Source organism: Hippopotamus amphibius, chromosome 17 (genome assembly GCF_030028045.1).
Source record: "Hippopotamus amphibius kiboko isolate mHipAmp2 chromosome 17, mHipAmp2.hap2, whole genome shotgun sequence".
Classification (NCBI taxonomy): domain Eukaryota; kingdom Metazoa; phylum Chordata; class Mammalia; order Artiodactyla; family Hippopotamidae; genus Hippopotamus; species Hippopotamus amphibius.
The window spans coordinates 53354684-53374519 of record NC_080202.1 but is presented as its reverse complement, the minus strand read 5'-3'; the positions used below and the strand labels follow the sequence as shown (position 1 = coordinate 53374519).

Below are 19836 nucleotides of genomic sequence, written 5' to 3'. Positions count from 1 at the left end.
TCACTCACAGGAAGAATTCTAATTCCTTTTAGTTGTGTTGGGTTTTAATTATTTTCTTTCTTTTTTTTTGGCCACTCTGCGCGGCATGTAAGATCTTAGTTTCCCGACCAGGAATTGAACCGGAGTACCCTGCAGTGGAAGCGTGGAGTCTTAATCACTAGACTGCCAGGGAAGTCCCTGTGTTGGGTTTTAAAATTAAAGATATTGCACCTGGCAGGTAAATGTGTTTTCTCAAGCCACGTGATGTGTTCATTCTGACCCCACCCTGAGCGGTGTTCTAACAGTGGTGTCCACTCTGTTGGTCCTTTAGCGACTCTGGGGCGGGCGAGCTGGCCCGGCGCTGGGTCCACTGGGGGGCGCCACTCAATGGGGAATTCCGGCCACACCCGCACGAACCTCGCTGCGCCTGCCGAAGCAGGCAGAGGGGCGGGACCCAGGACGCGAGAAATGAAATCTCCGATTCGCTGCGGTGTGCGTGCGGGAGCTGCGCAGGTGTGGGCTGGCAGGCGGGGCGGGGATGCGCAGTTGCGGGGCGCGGGCGTAGGTACACCGGACGCGGGTGTTAGCGGGCGGAGTGTGGGTCTACAGGGAGGGATGCAGAGACCCATGAGTGCGGAGCGCAAGTTCCCGTGGGTACCGGCTATTCCACAGGTCGGAGTGCGGGTGCCCTGAGTGCGAGGGTTCCGCGGATCAGAGGCCCCGCGGGTCTGGGCCTGGGTCGCGGCTGCCTGGCACGAGACACTGCCGGGGAGCGGCGCTTGCGCCCTGATGCGCCGCGTCGGGCCGCCGTGCGCGCCGGGCCGCCCCTTCCTGCCGCGCTGAGTTTCGGTTTCGCCGCAGCTTCCCGGTCCAGCCCCGCCCCGCGGCGCTGTGCGACCCCGCTCTCAGGCTGTGCACTGCAGGTGGGCGAGGCGGGGGCAGCGCGCTTTCCCCGGGCCCTGTGGCATTCCCGGGGGCCCAGCCTCGCGTGTGGAGGACTCCCTTCAGGGAAGCGCCCGTCCGGCTTTGAACTCGAGAGCACTCTGTCCTGGGAGGGGGCGCGGCGGGGTATGATAGCGAACCGGGACGGGTAGACCCCGGGGGCAGACTTGGGGGCCTCTACCCCGGAACGGAATCCTTCGCTTTCATTAATTGCAACAATGGAAAAGTGATGTTGTGAAAAATGCCCATATCTTTATTTCATAGTAACTTTTAGGAGAACGGCATCACTGCCCACATCACATCAACCCTAGCGCAGGGTTCACTTAGCAGAGCTGCCTGTGGCCAGGGGCTAAAGGCCAGGTTGGCACCTCTCCAGTGATGGCCTTGAGAGCCGCAAGTGGGACTCGGCCTTGGGGGAAGCCAGGGAGGGCTGAGAATGGAGGAGTGTGGGGATGATAGGGGCCACCACCTGGGTTTCTTTGGTGATGTTTGGGGGATGTGGCTGGGAAAAGGGGGAAGGGAAAAGTCAGGAAGCTGATTGAATAGAGAAGTGTTGGTGCCCGGCCCTCGCATTTGCCCTTAGGCCCCTGGTTCTGGCAAGAAACAATAGGACACTTGAGTGAGGAATTCTCATCCCTGCTGTGAGTTTTCTGGTTCGTGGGGATGCAAAGCTTTGGAGAGAATACACTTCTGGAGAGAGGCCTAGGTCCTGAGGAGTCACTGGGAATGTTTTAGTGAGAGAGTGCCCAGACTACAGTGGTGGTGGCTTCAGTGTGATTACTTCAGGGGGCATATGGCAGGGAGAAAGGAGGTGGGGACCAGGGCCCTGAGGATAACTGCACACAGAGTGCTTTTGGTCAGGCCCTGACCTGGCCCCCCTGAAGAGCCCAGCATCAGGGGAGACCAAGCTGGTGGTGGCAGAGGGGCACCCATGCCACAGATGAAGTGAGAATGGGATACTGGGGCCAGCAGAAGAGCTGGAGCAGAGAGTCGCTGCCTGATCAGGGCCCTTTGGGTGCCCTTCCAGCTGGGGAAGGAGGCGACTTGGCCACTGCTCCAACAGAGTTTTGGAGCTGAAGCCAGCAGAAATGGGTGGCCAGTAGATCTTTGTTCCCCAAGAGCCAAGATATCTATCTCCACTCTCACCATGGATGTACTAAGTCGTCCCTGGAGGCTGGAGATTCTTGGCCTGAGCCCTGGCCCTGGCATGACCCTGACCTTGGTTTGCTGCCACCCCCACAGTGGGTGTTGATGGTCAATGAGAAGAGTGCAGGGTTAGTAGATGGCAATCCCCATTATTAGGAATCTTGACTACTGGTCCCGTTATTAGAAATCCTGACTGTCAACCCTATAGCCCTGGGTTGCCTTGTGCAGGCTGGTTCTTTTTAAAGGCTCTGACTCAGCCATTTGCTGCCAGCATTTCTGTAGTGAGGCACAGAGAATCTGAGTGTCTTGCCTGGGGCATGCAGCAGGTATTCCCACCCCTTGTCTTATCTCGGGGTTTTGCACAAGCTGTGTCTCTGCCTTCTCCTTCACTACCCCCATTCTCCACTCACTTCGCTCAGCTGAACTGGCTCCATCTCAGCTGGGCAGGGACATTTTTAGATTCACTGAGTGATGGAGAGCTCAGGAGGCTGGGAGGGGCAAGCCTGGCAGGGACAGCAGAAAAGGAAGTGGGTGCTGGAGCTACATGGGGCTCAGACCAGGAGGGAGCTGGAGGGAGAGGTTGGGATGAAGCAGGCTGGAGTGCCTCAGGGGAGGTGATTAGGCTGGGTTTCAGTTGAGCAGGGAGAACTTCTGTGCCGCTGCAATTTCACTTTCCCAGAAAATGAAACTGAAGCAAGGCTGTGGTCACATGACAGGTGGCAGAGTATAAAGCTGACTGCCTCGGGACTCTTGCTTCCAGATCTGCAGAGGCATGCCAGCCTCAGGAATTCCCCTCCCTGGAGGTATGGAGTGTCCTTCTTGTGGGCATGTCTCCAAAGAGGAAGCCCCAAATTTCTGCAGCCAGTGTGGGGAGAAACTGCTTCCTGCAGCCCCCGTACCAGGTAAGGCCCTAATGGGGCTGGGAGCCCAGTGGGGGGGGGGGGGGGGGGCGGGGCGGGGCGGGCGGCGCGCACTTGCAGTCAGCTCAGTCTGGCCTCCTTCACTGGAAATGGAGACCTTGGCCAGCAGGCAGCCCAGGCCAGCAGAGTGAGGTCTTCTGTGGCTAAAGAACTCTTTCTAGAAGAAGCACCTTTCTTAGAAATACAGTTTTATCTGGCCCTTTGCTGGAGGCATCTGTGAACTGAAGAAGGTGCATTTTGAGGCAGAGATGAGATGGATGCCCCCAGTTCTTTGATTGGTCCTGTTTCTGCTGCATTTGTGCAAAGTGCTCACCTTACAAATGCTTTCTTTGGACTATAAGAGGTATGGAGGGGTGGCCACTTTTTGTTGTCACTTTTTTATTGATTTTCTTTTGCTGCTAACCCTTTGGGAGGAGCTTGGTGGGCAGCTGAGTGTCTGTTCTTATCATTGATTCCTGATCCAGATACTGAATCATGGCGTGGCTGGGCTCTTGGTGTCTGGGCAGAATTTCCCACCTGCCAGGGCTCCCCGCCCCTGGTCTTTAGAACATCTGCCTGACTAGGGGCCTTGGGAGGAGGGGTCTTTGGGAGCTCAGAGACTAAAAACACAAATAAAACCAGTCAGCTAACCTGTGATTTGCCTGATGCTGTGCTAAATATTGAGAGAGGAGCTATCCTCAATCCCCATTTTAGAGAGGTCAAGAGTGAAGCACAGAGAGGTTAAGTAACTTGCCCAGAGTCACACAGCTAGCAGCCGGCAGAGAAATGATTTTGAACTCAGGAGCTGGAACCAGTACCCTGGAAGGAAGATGTGGTTGAGGTCTTGCTGGCCTCAGCATCATCAGGGAGGAAGTTTTCTTCTACCCTTCTCGGTCCTTCTGGCTTGTCTAAGAATTAAATTGACATGAGACAGATTTACAGGAGAAAGTCAGGGCTTCATTTGAGTCTCATGTCCTGTGCCTGGCACCTCCTGAGACCGACCCCTTTGGAAGAGCCTCCAGGAAAGCTTACTTTCCTCTGCCCCCCTTTAATTTTGTGTGAGGGGCTTTCAGGGGCTGCTGAGAGCAACTGATGTGTTTTCCAACAGAACAGGGAAAAAGCCTTGTCTGAGAACACCTGATCACCTTCTAGGGTTCTGCCTGTCCAGGCAAGGCAGCTTTTCACTTTGACCTGGTTAGAGGTCATTCTGGGGCCCCCAACCCTTAGCAGGGCACGATCACTGCCAAGGTGGAGAGCCTGTGCCTCTGAGGTGCTTGGCATCAATGCCAGCTCCAGGGGTTTGCTTTGAGAGCTGTTGGGGGTTGGCTGGCTTCTGGGCTGCCCACTTATCCTCTGTGAGCAAGTGAGTGCTGGACAGGGCCATTGTCCTTAGGGCTGGGTCACTGGGGGCGGGAGGGTAGGGGCCCTGGTCATTCATTGTGGGGCAGACAGTAGGGCTGAGGACCCCGGTGTTGAATGGTGAGTCCTGCCTCTGACCCCCACCCACTTCCTGCCTACAGGTCTCTCTGCTTGCTCACACCCCAGTTGAGCCTCTATTCACAGGAATGGAAAGTGAAACCAGAATGTTTGGAGGCTTGGATGAGGGAGTTATCTCCACCTTTTAGCCACTTGGAGGTCTGCCAGGCCGCCCAGCCTGTGAGCTCTGGGCGTCCTGGATGCTGGGCTCCCTCTGGTGCTGCAGGTGGGGACTGTTCCTCTGGAACTTGAGCAAGGCTGGGATCCGTGGAGCTAGAAGAGGCTGTGGTGCAGCTGCCCAGAGATGCCAGGATACCTGGGTCTGGGCAGGGAATGGGAGGCCACACAGATATAGGCATGAAAGGAGAGTGTGTGAGGAGTTTCAGGCCACCCTGGGCATAGGTGGAGGGTGGCCGACTCTGCCAGGGGTGCAGTCGAATGGTAGAGCAAGAGTAGGGTGTTCGTCTGGTCCGATGGTGGAGGGCTTCCAATGCCAGTAGGTCCAGCAGGGCAGGGAGTAGGGAGTGGTCAGGAGCTCCTCCGCAACCCCAGGACCTCACTGTTCTGGCAGATGCACCAAGAATCCAGGTGGGACTTCCTCCTTGAGTGCTAGAAGGTTATTTTTTTTTTTTGGAGGGGTGAGTTCTGGGAAATGCATTGTTTCTTTTATTTTCTGCATTTTCAAGTTTTTCTTGTCGATATTTTTATGATAGAAAAAGGCTGAGACCCCTTAGGAGTCCAGGAAGGGCTGAGGGCTGCTGGGGGAGCTCTGGAGGCAGTTTGCAGTGGACGAGGGGTGGCCCAGGGGTTTGGGTGTGGCTGTGCAGGGCTCACTGGTCAGGGAAGGAGCCGCCCGCCTGCCAGCACTTACGGGTCCAATGATGTGACCACTCGGTTTCTGTGGTCGCCTGCACTGGCCATCAAGTTTGTGCTGCAGGGAAGGAAAACATTTCCCTCTTCCCTCCTACATTCTTTGGCTGGTCTGACAAATTGATAAGAGACAGATTAACATTTCATGTGTACGGGAGCCCCATAAAAGTATGAGACCCCAAAGGCAGCCGGGTACTTGAAGCTTCTATAATATCCTGACTTAAGGGGAGGAGTAGCATCTGGGGCTGCAAAGAGGAGGGCTTTTCGCAGGAAGACACAGGGGATATTTGGAAAATCGAGGTTGCTCTATTATGCAGATAAGTTTCTTGGTAAAATGGTGTCTATATTAGTGGCTCTCTTCCTGGTATAGACCCCCTTTTTGATGTAAATTTAGGCCCTTGAGGGTGAGGTCAAGAGCTTTCCTTGAATCTGCTGAGTTTTAATTGCCTTTAGCACAAAGTAATCCTCATGCCACAAGTGGCATATTTTGGGGTGGGAAGTTCTGCTCCCCTTCAATGCCCTGACCCAGGGGCTGCCTGGTGGCGGGAGGAGTGGGTGGGCTGGGAGAGTTGCGTTGTTCTATATGGTGGTTTTAATTTTTTTAAATTGTGATAAAATATTTAAAACAAATGATGGGGACTTCCCTGGTGGTCCAGTGATTAAGACTTTGTGCTTCCAACACAAGGGGCGTGGGTTCGATCCCTGATCAGGGGAACTAAGATCCCACATGCTGGGCAGTGCAGCCAAAAAATAAAACATAAATAAAATTTAATAAACAACAACAACAAAATAACAAATGATGAAAGAGACTTTCACAAACTGAGAAATGGGAAACTCGTTCGGGCTTATACATGATTCAGCCTGAATATGCATGATTCAGCCTGAACTTTGTGTGAACTGGAACAGCCTGACTCATGGTCTGTCACACATACATCACACAAGTGCTTTAACATTAGAGACCCTGCTTTGAAGATAAGGATAAATGCCTCCTTTGCTGTGGCGTCTACATCAGCACCCCCCCACCCTTAAGGTTCCCTTCCCAGACACCGGGCTTGTACTGACTTGCAGTGTTCATGCTAATCTGCTTCATCTGAAACTTTGAAGGGATGTACCCCTGTAATGTTTGGTGTATGTTCTTTGCTCTGACAACATATAAGACCGTACTGAAAACCATGCTTCAGTGGAACAGTTCCTCAGAACTACTGAGAGGCTGCCTCCTGGGCTATAGTCCTCAGTTTTGCTCACATAAAACTCCCTTGTATTCCTTATTATAGATTGATTGATTATTTGCTTTGACACAAATTTACCATTTTAACCACGTTTAAGTGGACAGTTCAATGGCATTAGGCACATTCACAGTGTTGTGCAGCTATCACCGCCATCTAGCTCCAGAACTTCTTCCTCTTTTCAAACCGAAGCTCTGTCCCTATTAGACACTGACTGTCCCTCCTCCTCCCCCAACCCTGGCATCTGCCCTTCTACTTTCTGTCTCTATGACTTTGACTGCTCTAAAGACCTCATATAAAAGCTTGTGGCATGCGGTACTTTATTCAAGAGAAGGCAGCTGCAGCCCTTGTTTTCCAGCTGAGAGAGGGTTGGTGATTGCTGGGGGAGCAGACCCAGAGATGCTGCCAGCAATCACCAACCCACAGACTCCATGCCTAGGCTCATTTGGGAGCCTAGCCATGGAGTCTGCTGCTGACTGATTTAGGCTGAACTAATTTTGCAGCAGCGATTTGGGATTGCCTGCCCTCTTCCCCCATTCATGTGCTAATCAGCCATTGACTGGATTTGGGGATCTGGCTGAAGGAGAGCTCAGACCCTCTTACCTCTCTCTGGATACCTGTGTGTCTGTTACCTGCAGGCACACCTGTTTTCAGGGTCACTGCAGGGGTGGTCATGCTGCCCAGCATGCATGCACCTGCTGAGCCCATGCTTCATGAGGCAGGGACAGGAATTTGCTCTGATTCAGCCACAGTCCTGAGGGAAGGACGGTGGCCTTAGTGCTGTCCCTAGGACCTATTCTGGCCTCTGAGCATGGATTCAGACCTGCTCCCCCACTTGCCAGCTGAGCAGGTCACAGGTTGGCTATGAGAACTTCATGGGTTAACATGCAGAATATCCAAATAGGTGCTAGTTAAGCTTTGCTCTTACTGAATCCAGCTAGTTTCTTTTTTATTTTGATGATTGTAGAAGTAACACATGCTGGTGCAAATGACCCACATGCTACAGGAGACTATAAAAGACAGTAAAGCCCCTCAGCTCACCCCCAGCCCAGGCCCTTCACATCCCCCATGAACACATTAACTGTGTCACCTTCCAGATGTTTCTTCCATGTGGAAACGTGCACACACGCATGTGTGTTTCTATAAGCTGGTACCCTCTGCTTCCCTTATGTAGCACCACTCCGTGGCTTCTAGTTGAGACTGGCCTCAGCTCTGCCACACAGCAGCCAGCCCCATCCTGGACTCCTGTTCTTCTGCCACAGATGCACATGGCTGGGCCGGATGCTTGCACGGGATCTGCCCCCGGGGCCAGTCTGTCTGGAGGGCAAGCTCCAAGGAGTGGCCGGCTGGCCCCAAGAGCCAGTGCATTTACAGTGGAAACTGGAAACTTTCAAATCCTCCCTATACAAGGCTTCTCCCGGCCCCTCTTGTCTTCAGGCGCGTCGCGGTTTCAATTCTAGCCACACCCTGTCTAGCTTTGGGCCAGTCAGATGGGTAGAAATGGGTACCTCTTGGGTTCCATTGTCCCTTCCTTGATTGGTAGGGAAACTAAGTGTCTTTTCAAGAGTTAAGAGCTCACTTGTAATTCTTTTTCTTTGAACTGCCGCTGTGTTCTTTTGGGAAGTTCCCTGTTTTAGGTTCTTATTGAGTTTCAGTCATTGTGGCTGTTTATGTTGGAGGCGACTGGAAACCCAGCTCCCTGCTTCCTCTGCAGGAGGAGGGCACTGGGCTGCGCACACCCGTGTCCAGACTGAGGGGGTCAGGTCTCCGCACACCTCTGCATCGTTCTCAGGTCCTGACAGCCCTGCTTTGTCCTCAGGCTGCTGCCCTCATGGAGGCAAACTGGTTGTTTCCGAGCATAGGGTGTGTTTGTCTGACGGTGAGGAAGGAGTTGATGGGTCAGAAACCCCAGTAACCAGTCCTGGACCCCTGCTATACTTCTGCCAATCACTGGGGCCGGGGAAATGCCAGGTTCGGATTGGATCAGGCTAATGGGCGGCCGCGCCCCGCAGTGGACGCTGGTGAAAGAGAGAGGAGGTCAGGATGCCCACGGTTTATCATCAAAGGACAGTGGCCCCGGGTTGTTGTGTGTTACGAATATCCTCCCAGCTTTATTTAGTTCTTTTGCCTTAAGGTTCAAGAGTGTGTTTGTAGAGTTTAATGTATTTGTTAGAAATTCTAAGTCCTGTTAATTGAAATCATCTAGCAAAGTTTCCTGAGGGGCTTTTACGTTTCAGGTGCTGGGGACTCCAAGGAGAATAAAGCCACTGGTCCCTGCCTTCCACAGCTTACAGAGGAGGAGGGCGGTGGTAAGACTGGGCACTGGGAGAAGGGGGTGGAAGGGGCTTCGGCAGGGTGCACCCCCCTCCCCACGTGGGCCTGGGGCCTTGGGAATCAGTCTAAGGGAGGCTTCCAGGCAGAAAACCATCTGGAGTGTGTGTGTGCCTGGGCGGGGGGGCGGGGCATGAAGACTCAGGTTTGAAAATAGGGCCCCTGAAGGGTTCAGTGTGGGGAGGAGGTCACTGTGTCTGGCCCTCGGTGCTATGGGTGACGACTCTACACGGATGTGATTTTGGAGGCAGGCCAGCCCCCCAGACACAGGGAAGGGTGAGTACAGGGAGGTGTTGGGAGACCCTGGGCCCCGCTGGGAGAGGGGCTGGGAAGGCGGGGAGCCTGCCCCTGGGGAGAGAGTGGGGCTGCTTTTTGGAGGGAGGGGGGGCGGCAATTCTGTTTTGGAGCGCTGTAGAGTTTGAGGTGCCTGAGACATTAGCGTCCAGGGCTGTGCTGATGCGGCCACTTGGAGGTGCTGGACTGCGCTCTCTTGCTGGGCTGGGCTGAGACCGGGGTTCCGGGTCCCTCTCGCCCACCTGACAGCAGAAATTGTACCAGGCTCGCCTCACCACACCCAGGGCAGGACCTCGGCTGGGGAGAGGGCTAATCTTGAACAATGCTCATGGGAGGAGTCCAAGTTTTCCTTCGTGATGTTCACTTGTTTTTTCTGAGATGTGACCCATGTGCATCTGCCTTTGTAGATTCTGCGAACAACCTCAAGGCGATATCTGCCCCGGAGGGAGAAATCGAGTGTGGACAAGAGCTGAGGGAGGATAGCAGCCCTTTCTTGTCTCTGGGCTCAGATGATTGGAAAGAAAACCCAGATGAACCCTGTTCAGACACCTCCTGGCAAATCCAGAAAGTGAGTGCCTGACCCCTGGGGAAGTGGGTCTAGGAGGAATGGTTCTGCCCATGCACCTGCTCTGCAAGGATGCTGTTTCCTGCTGTGGTTTCATCAGTGGCTGAACAAGGTCCCGCATGTTCCCACAGCATCCCCTCCAGGACAACCTCACTTCACTGCTGCTCAGCCCATTGGCCCCTGCATGCTGGGCGGTGGCAGAGCTGCCCCTTCTGTGCCTTATTCATCTCAGGGTCTCTGGTTTCCCATCCCCCTTCCTTTTCTTCCCACCATACCCAGCACGTTGTGTCTCACAGACGCTGTGCATGGGCTGGGGCTGGGTGCCTGAGCTTCTGCCACATGGGTGCCTGGGTCTTCTCTGGGCGTTTTGCATGGACCAGGCAGTCCATAAGTTTCCTCTAGGCTCTGAGGGAAGAGGGGGGTGCTCAGGAAATGCCATCAGTTACCCAGACATTCTTCTTCGAAGGGGAAGTCAAGCCATCTTGTCTCCCTATAAATGTCAGACCCTGAGAGAGCGTTTCCTGAGTAAGTAACCAGGCTGGAGCCCAGGTGAGGCTTGCAGAGAGTTTCCTGAACAGATTCAGGGAAAATGATGGGACAGAGCTCCCCACACTGAAGTCCAGCCTGTCCAGACCCAGACGGCCAGGTCTGCTTCCAAGTTCCTTGCAGGACTGAGAGCATATTGTCTCTCTGTCTGGTTGGGGCTGGTTTTTCTGTCTGGTCCCCAGTTATTCCTTGTGGTTGGGCAGTGTGGGAGGTGCTATAGGTGGCAGTGTTGCAGCTTGTTGTGCGTGCGTGCATGTGTGGGCGTGTGCACATGTGGAGTGTATATGTGTACGTAGTATGTGTGTGTGCACTTGTATGAGAGTATATGTGTGTGGGTGTGTGTGGTAGTTGTGATGTGTATGTGAGTGTATCCTTCCCCTGGGACAGTAATCCTGTCCAGAGCAGGGTGGCCAGCTCCAAGCCTGGGGCACGTGGGACACTGAAATTTTGGGTAAACTCTTTAAAGTGAGTATCAGGGAGCACACGCCATTAGGAAGTAAGTTTATGACACTGTGATTGAAAATGGTATTGAGCCCAGCAGGATTAGGGTTTTTTTTAACCTTGATTAAATTTTGGATTCTCTTGAAAGAAAAAATGGGCAAGAATAACCAAGAAAATTGTTAAAAAGAAAAGCCTTGAGTGGGATTTGCTGTATTAGATGAACAAAAAACATGTTTCAAAGCCAGTCATTAAAACAGTGACTCCTGGGAGGAGTCAATGTACCAGAATAGACAACCCGGAAACAGACCTTAATGTGTATAAAACCAGTTGCAGAAAATATACATAAATATTTATCTGGCCTTGGATGGGGAAAGATTTGCTAGTAATTAAAGCAAAGGTGAAAAATACAAACAAAAGATTGGTATATTTGACTCCAGCAAAAGTCTTAAAAGAATTAAAAACCTCGTGAGCACAAATGAAGGGCAAACAGTTTAGGAAAAATAGGTATTTACATATTTGTATGTACATGGGAAGATTTGTATTTACATTATAATATTTTTTTAGCAAAGAATAAGTTGCCTCAATATGTGAAAAGCTCTTGGAAATGAAGTAGGAAACAGTAACCAACCCAATAGGAAGATGGGCCAGCAATAGACATAGTCCCCAGTAGAGAAGATAGAAATGGCCATTAAACATCTAGCTGTTCCACCTCTGAAATCAAACACTTAAAATTAAGAGTTTCAAGGTTTTATATTAAACCTATCAAACTAAAGAATTGATTAAAAGTCAGCATTTGCAGCGATGGGGCAGATTTCACGCTACAGGTGAGAGTAATGTGGTAGGACCCCCAGTAAGGTGGGTGCCCTCTGCTTTTCTTCTGTCATTGTCAGAAAATAACCTCAGGCATGTGAGGGTTCAGTTGAGGGTTTTATCACAGCGTTAGTGTTTTATGGCCAAATGTTGGAGTCCACCTGAATATTCCACCCTGCAGAGTCACTTCTGTCATCCTTACAGAAAGTGCTGTGGCCTTCCAACTGTTATTTCTGTCAAAGATTCAAAATGTGAGGGAATTCTTGTAATCAAATCAGGTAGATAAATAAAAAGATAAAGGACAACGTATAGTAGAGTGATAGCAGCAAAAATGTCAGAGAAGGGAACTCCGAGGGCCTGTCACCTCAGAGAAACACCCCCAAAAGTGAGAACTGTAAGAATAAACTTTACTGGAACTCTGGAAAATAGTCCAAGGTTTGCAGTAACCAAGTGAATGAGTGAGTGCAGAATCAAGAAAAAGGGGCTTAACCTGGTGGGAGAGCTCTGCGGTGTTGTAACTCAACCTTAACTCAGCCGTGCCCTCCCCTCCCGCGTGCTGGTGGTCTGAGGATGACAGCCTGGTTCTGATGTTCTGATGTGGGTTGCTGGTTCCCGAGGGGGCCGAGCAGACCTGTCCTCAAGGAATTATATTTGTTGTGACCTGTCTGGGGGTTCCCAGAAGGAGTAACAAGGGTCCTTGCCTTTTTTTGCACCTTCCTTGCAACTAACTCTCTAAGGTTGGAAAAGCAGCTGTGCAGAGGGTGTTCCTCAAAAGCACTGAAGGCAGATGGGAAGGTGCTACCCACCACCCCCTGCCGCCAGGTGGAAGGTTCCAGCTGGGGTCACGAGCAGGTGTGCTAGAAGCCTGGGGTGAAAAGCCTGAGAAGATTCCTCTGGGGAATAAGATTTTGAAACAGCTCCCAGGATTGGCGAGGAATCTGGAGAAAGCCACTTGAGTGCCTGGAGCTCCCCCGCGGGCCAGGCACGGGGTTCCTTCTGGAGGGATGCGAGTGATTGAATTACTTGGAAGTGACAGTTGTACAGCGCTAAATGCCACTGAGTTGTGCACTTTAAGGTGGTTAATTTTAGGTTATGTTATGATCTTCACCTCAGTGTAAGACAACTGTGTAGTATTGTTACACAGAAGGGGATTTAAAAAGAAAACCTAGGCTGCGCACTTACCCATCCACACAGGAGAGGAAGCCAGATGCAGTTACAAAGGAATGCTGGGGGGTTGCCTGGTGGTGAGCCCATGAGGCCTTTTGTGACTGTTGCCAGTCCCTGCAGTGACCTTACATAATCCTAATAGAGAATGGTGTGCGTGTGGGTGGAAGGGCCTGTGGGCGAGGCTGTGATGTCCTGACAGTGGTGGGATGATGCAGGGGACCAAGGGAAATGGCCAGAACCGGGACCCGGACCGCTTGGCCTCATCCCCAGCCACTGAGTGAGTGGGTCCTTCACCCGGAAGTCGTGGGGTGGGTGCAGGGGTGTTGGGGTTATGGGGCCATGGGGAGCTCCTGTCCCTATCTGCCCTTTCTGTGGTGGCCCTTTGATGCTGACTGACTGGGTGGTTTTACTGGTTCTTGCTTCTGAATGGATTCATTCTCCCCCTGAGATAGCTCCCCCCACCCCCTCAAGAAAGAAGAGCACAGGATGGAGCGGGGAGTTGGGTTGAAGGTGCCCACTGACCCTGTGGTTCCTTCCAGTGTCGCCTCCCTTGGCTTCCTGCTGGGACAGGATGGAGCTGGCCTGGGTACCTGGCGCTGACTGGGGTGGGCTTTGTGCCTGGGCTGCCCGTGTGCTCTGACCCGTCTCACCCACTGGGCCTTTCCAGGTGCCCCTTGGAGAACTCCTCTTCCCTTTCCATGCTGACTGCCCGCCCTACCCAACACTCAGTCAGAGGCTCGCGGCCTTTCCCCTCGTCCCTCCCTGAGGGCAGTGCCGGCCATGAGCCCCCCATGTGGGAGGCCCAGGTACCCTGCTGACCTGCACCCAAGGGCCTAACAGATGTCTCTCGTCATCTGTGGCAGCAGCAGTGCAGAAGTCAGGCCTTGACTTTGGGCTCAACTTTCCTGTACCCTTGGCCCTGCCCTGCCCTATCCAGCTTGGTGGCCTGGGACACATTAGCGAGCCCCTTGGCCCTCACTGCTTTCTTAGAGGAAGGAGGAGGCAGGAGGGAAGGGGGGATGGCACAGGGCTGGCTCCATGCCACTTGAGATATGCCATCCAGAGGGGTTGGGCACTGCCCTGCGTGCCCCCGTCCTTGAGAAGCCCCCTCGCGGCCTGGCCGCAGGTGCTGGGCTGCCTGCTCCTCAGGAATGTCCTCGCAGCTGAAGCTGAAGCCGGAAGCACCAGCCCAGGCATTGGGATGGAACTGAGGGTAGCAGGCCCTGGGCCTGCTTGCATGGGAGGTCGGGTGTGCCAAGGCTTGCAGACACCCGCCCTAGCATGGGGCAGCTCGTTTGCATGGATTTGCTCTGCCTGCCACTTGCAGGACCTTTTCTTGGGTTCCCTACACCCAGACCCTGTGCCTGCTGAACCTGGATGCCCCAGGAGCTGGGGAGCTGGCTCAGTCCTCACTCAAGAGCATTTCCCTGCCTGGGCCTGAGTTGGGGGTCCCTTAGGTCCTGATGGAGCGGTGCCCGTGGTCACCCCGCTCTGTCTGAAGGGGGTCATGTTTCAACAGGAAGTTGCATCAGAGGGTTTTGTAGATGCGGCAGATGGCACATCCACATCCGATGAGCTGGAGGCTGCTAGTTACTCTGCCTGCAAAAGAAGAAAAGAGGAGGACGTAGCCCCGTTTGAGGTCGCTGACGCATGCTCTCCAGATTCTGAGCAGGTAGTTTGCATGAATAGTGGCACAGGATGCCTCCCGTCAAGGCTTGCATGGAACTGAGCCCCACACCCTCTCTGACGCTGAGGGAGGTGCTTTTCGCTCCTACCTGAGCTGGTCTACATAGTAGCCATGCCTTTGGGTTTCAGCTCTTGTGACTCTGAGGATGTTCTCCTAACACTGAATTTCAGCTTTATTGTGTGCGGCCCCCTACCCCCACTTTTCCATCTATCTTTTAATTTCTTGTGCAGTTATCTCCTTTGGCACATGGGAAAACTTACCGCAAAAGCTCCACAGGCCATACAGATTCTCTTCATGGAAAAGAGCAGGGGGACCTGGGTCTCCTGTAGGGGCTGGGACCAGGATGGTGGGGGTCAAAGGCCGAGCCTCTGCTGAGGCTTAGAGAAAACCCCTGCTGCCCGCAGCTGCCAGCGCCTGAGGTTATGGGCTCATGTTTTGAACCTCAGTTGTGCAGTGGGAGCCTGCTGAATTTAATCTCTGGTTTCTGGAAGTTCAAATCCTGACTTCTTTTGTTTTCGATAGCATTTGTGAGTCTTGTGGGTTTCGCTAATAATATCAGAAGTGAAATTAGCTAATATATGTAATGGAAGTATTTTTGCTTATGAGGAAAAGCAGTGAGGCTTCAGATATTGAAGAGTGATGTTTGTGGTGTTTAACTATCAGTCTTTTACAGAGGGCCATTGATTCATTTAACAAAGATTTATTGAGTGGCTGCTGTATGCAGAGCCCTGGGTGCTCCGTGTGAGGTGGAAGGCTATAAACCAGGTGTGGTCTTGCTGCTGGGCTTGGATTTGTTGGTTAGTTAAGAACAGAAGCACTGGGACTTCCCTGGTGGTCCATTGGTAAAGAATCCGCCTTCTAGTGCAGGGGATGAAGGTTTGATTCCTGGTTGGGGACCTAAGATCCCATGTTCCGCAGGGCAGCTAAGCCTGTGCTCACCTAGAGAGCCCTCATGCCCCAAACTACAGAGCCTATATGTGCTGGAGCCCACGCACCACAACTAGAGAGAAGCCCATGCACTGCAACAAAAGATCCTGTGTCCCACAACTAAGACCCAACATAGCCCTCCCCCCCAAAAAAATGAAATAAAAAAAAATAATATGAAAACATTAAAAAAAAAAAAAAACCCCAAAACACAGGCACCTTGGGAATTCTCTGGCAGTTCAGTGGTAGAACTCAGTGCATCACTGCTAGAGACTGGGTTTAATCCCTGGTTGGGAAACCAGGATCCCACAAGCCATGTGGAGTGGCCAAAAAATATGAAAAGAACAAAAGCACCTTGTAAATACAGAGGGTGTCAGTGCATTGGGGGTGGAGAGTGACTACTTCATCTATAAAAACAGGAAAACCAAACCGCAAATAGATTTTCTCAGACAGAAGGTTTAGTATCATAAAGATGTCATTTCTCTCCTCAGATGTATACAACCAATTAGCCAGTTAATGTGTAAAAGTAGTGTTGCTCCCAGCAGGTTTGTTTTTGTTTTTGTTTTTGTTTTTGAAGACTCTAAAGTCCACCTAGAATATAAATTGGTGAGAGTTCCTATAAAGAATGTAGAAAAGTAGACAGTAAATGGAATATTTGACATCAAAATGTATCATGAACTATAAGGATAGCAATATAATATCTTAATGGAATAACAGAGACCCATTACAGAGGGGTTGACATAGAACATCCCCAAGGCAGATGTGAGCATATATGGCAGTTGAGCAGGTGATACAGGTGGCATCATATATCAGAGAGTAAAGTTGTGTTAAGTAAGGGATGTGTGAACCATGGCTCACCATTTGGAAAAAACAATTTTTGCTCATACCAAACACAAATATATACCAAATTGGTTGACTATTTTAATGTAAAAGACACCCTAAAAGTTCTAGAAAATATAGGTGACTATTTATAAAATTATGTAGATATTCCTAAGCCTCACCAAAACAACCCCATAAATGCTGATAGGGACATATAAATAATCCGGATTCGGGGTTAGAGGGGACCATTCAGAAATAATGTGGAAAAGCAGATGACTAGAAAACATTTGTGACAAAGGGTTCACAACTGAAATACCTAATTAATTCTTTCAAAGAAATAAGACATCCACGTACTAACAGGACAGTGGGCGAAGGACATAAAAGGCAGTTCCCAGGAGAAAGAGATAGGTGGGCCGCAAATGTGGGGGAGTTCCCCGGGAGGGGTGATCAGGGGAGAGCAAATGCCCACCGCCCAGAGGCTGCCCTTGTTGCCTCTCAGATAGGTGGCGTTTGGTTTTATTTGTTTATGTATTTTATTATTTTTTTAAATTGAAGTATAGTTGATTTGCAATATTTCAGGTGTACAGCAGAGTGATTCAGTTATGTGTGTGTATATATATATATAGTACATGTATATATTCTTTTCCAGAATCTTTCCCGTTATAGGTTATTACAAGATATTGAATATAGTTCCTTGTCCTTGTTGTTTATCTATTTTGTATACAGTGGTATGTATCTGTTAATCCGAGATTCCTAATTTATCTCTCCCCCCACCTTTCCCTTTTGATAACCATGTTTGTTTTTATCTGTGGATTTATTTCAGTTTTGTAAATAAATTCATTTATATCATGTTTTTAGATTCCAGGGTTTGGTTCTATTAAAAAGAGGGGGGGCTTCCTAGGTGGTGCAGTGGTTAAGAATCTGCCTGCCAATACAGAGGACATGGGTTCGATCCCTGCTCCAGGAAGATCCCACATGCCACAGAGCAACTAAGCCCGTGTGCCAAAAAAATAAATTAAATAAATAAATAAATAAATAAATAAAAAGAGGGTTGGCTGGTCACTGCTGCCACAGGTGTGGTGACGTCCACCAGTCTGCTGTTGGGGGCTGGGGTGTGGTCAGGGATCCACATGGTGGGCTGTTATCATTGTGTCACCCTTTCCCCCAATGGTTGTCTTCCAGGAACTGGGTCATGTCCCTCCAGGGATTTGTCCTGCATTTACTGCCATCTTTACACAGCTGTGCCTCCCAGACCCTCCTGGTTCTGCGGGGTCGCCTATCTCGCTGTGGTGTGTGCTTCCTTGTTTTTTCCCCGCTGACAGCCCCCTTCCTTCTAGAAGGCTGGCCTGATCCAGTTTTCATGGGGAGGACGGCTGGCACCTGTTCACGGGGTCAGAAGCCTCCTGCCACCTTCTGTGATGACCAGAGAGGGTTGGGCACCGGCCACAGAGGGGTCCTTCTGTACCGTGCCATGATGTAGAGGTCTGGAGCCCTGAGGATGCTGTGGCCCAAGAATGTCTACCAGAGCCCGAAATCTTATCCACCAAAGCTGTTAGAACATTGATTACCTTGACTTATTTAGTGCTTCTGTAGAAGTGAAACCATCTACTTTAAAGTTTGAGTATTTTAACATTAGAAATCTTTTGGTTGCAAATAATTGAAACCCCAGCTCTGGTTAATTAATACAATAAAGGGAATTCGTCAGTCAGGTAACTGAGTAATCCAGTAGACCTAGCTGCAGGCGAGGTTTAACCCAGGCACCTAGGTGATATTCTCGAAGTCTGGTTATCTCTCTGTGTCTTTGCACTGCTTTCCTCATGTCAGTTAGCTCCTTGGCCTCTCAATAGCATTCTCTAACACTGGACCCTTCCACAGTTATCCACCTCCCATTGTATCATCCAGGGGGCAAGAGAATGCCTCCTTTTGGGGCTTCCAGAGAAGAAAGAGGAAGCGTCTCTCAGGGGAAGCTGTCCGCGATCTCAGTGGCTCTGACTGGGATACGTAACCATCCCTAAACCAATCACTGCGGCAGAACTGGTCCAGTCAGGCTTCCTCAGCAAATCCAGGAATCCTGTGGTTCCCTTAGTAGAGATTCTTGTTGTGTCTTTTTCCTGATGGCCCCTCACTTCCTCTTCAGCAGTCCCTGCTGTGGAGTCTTGGTTCCCTTTTGCAGTTGGCTAGCATGTAATTGAGAGGCTGGCACTGGTCCCAGTGACACCACTAATTGGGATGGGTCAGGCTGAGGATCCATCTGATCTTTCTAGTTCTCATCCCAGTTTCTTTTCTCTTGTTGATTCTGCAAAGCCCACCTATGTTTATAAACAGACCCCCACCCCTCTTCTCCCACCAAAGCACTGCCCATGTGTGTCAACCCAGTTCTACAAAAGAGGAAACTGAAACTGAGAAAGGTTACTTTGGTCTGGAGATGGTGGGAAGGACAGCTGCAGAGAGGGAGCTTGGGCATTGCCCGTTTGCTAGAAAGAAGTGCTTGATCAGATGCCAGATGGAAGGGTGACACTCTCCTCAGTCCCGCTGTCCTTCCTGAATTGGCACAGCACTTCCTATTGAAACCACACTCCTTCTCGAATGGGACTCGAACCCAGCTGCACCTCAGATTGGGACTTGTAGCCACGATCCCTGACTTAGGAGGGTACTCGAACCCACTGTCTTTTTTTAAAATTTCATTTTATTTATTTATTTATTTATTCATTTATTTATTTATTTTAAAGAACTTTTATTGAGATACAGTTAACATATAACAAACTGCATATATTTAGAGTGTACAATTTGGTATCCCAGTCTCCCAATTCATCCCCCTCCAACCCTCCCTGCCTTCCCCACTTGGTGTCCATATGTTTGTTTTCTACATCTGTGTCTCTATTGCTGCCTTGCAAACCAGTTGATTTGTACCATTTTTCTATATTCCACATATATGTGTTAATATACAATATTTGTTTTTCTCTCTCTGACTCACCTCACTCTGTATGACAGTCTCTAGGTCCATCCATGTCTCTAGAAATGTCCCAGTTTCATTGCTTTTTACAGCTGAGTAATATTCCATTGTATATATGTACCACAACTTTTTTATCCATTCATCTGTTGATGGACATTTAGGTTGCTTCCATGTCCTGGCTATTGTAATAGTGCTGCAGTAAACATTGGAGTGCATGTGTCTTTTTGAATTATGGTGTTCTCTGGGTATATGCCCAGGAGTGGGATTACTGGGTCATATGGTAGTTCTATTTTTAGTTTTGCAAGGAACCTCCATACTGTTCTCCATAGTGGCTGTGTCAATTTACATTGCCACCAGCAGTGCTAGAGCGTTTCCTTTTCTCCACACCCTCTCCAGCATTTACTGTTTGTAGATTTTCTGGTGATGCCCATTCTAACCGGTGTGAGGTAATACCTCATTGTAGTTTTGATTTGCATTTCTCTAATAATGAGTGATGTTGAGCAGCTTTTCATGTGCCTCTTGGCCATCCCTATGTCTTCTTTGGAGGAATGCCTATTTAGGTCTTCTGCCCATTTTTTGATTGGGTTGTTTGTTTTTTTGATATTGAGCTGGATGAACTGTTTATATATTTTGGAGATGAATCCTTTATCTGTTGATTCGTTTGCAAATATTTTCTCCCATTCTGAGGGTTGTCTTTTTGTCTTGCTTATAGTGTCCTTTGCTGTGCAGAAGCTTTGAAGTTTCATTAGGTCCCACTTATT

At 50.4% G+C, this 19836-nt stretch overlaps 1 protein-coding gene across 3 annotated transcripts in view; it reads left to right on the top strand.

Annotated features, from left to right (window-relative positions):
• The first annotated feature begins 447 nt into the window (after positions 1-447).
• The window catches only part of RNF213 (ring finger protein 213), a 110906-nt gene continuing 91517 nt past the window's right edge, over positions 448-19836 (top strand). Inside the window, exons 1-5 of one of the 3 annotated variants that reach the window (XM_057715054.1) lie at positions 448-492; positions 2828-2969; positions 8776-8847; positions 9571-9731; positions 14212-14364. In XM_057715054.1, coding sequence (XP_057571037.1) covers positions 448-492; positions 2828-2969; positions 8776-8847; positions 9571-9731; positions 14212-14364 — 573 coding nt within the window. Of the gene's footprint in view, positions 493-556; positions 903-2783; positions 2970-8775; positions 8848-9570; positions 9732-14211; positions 14365-19836 lie in introns of those variants that run through there. The other 2 variants (XM_057715055.1, XM_057715056.1) reach the window with 2 other exon arrangements.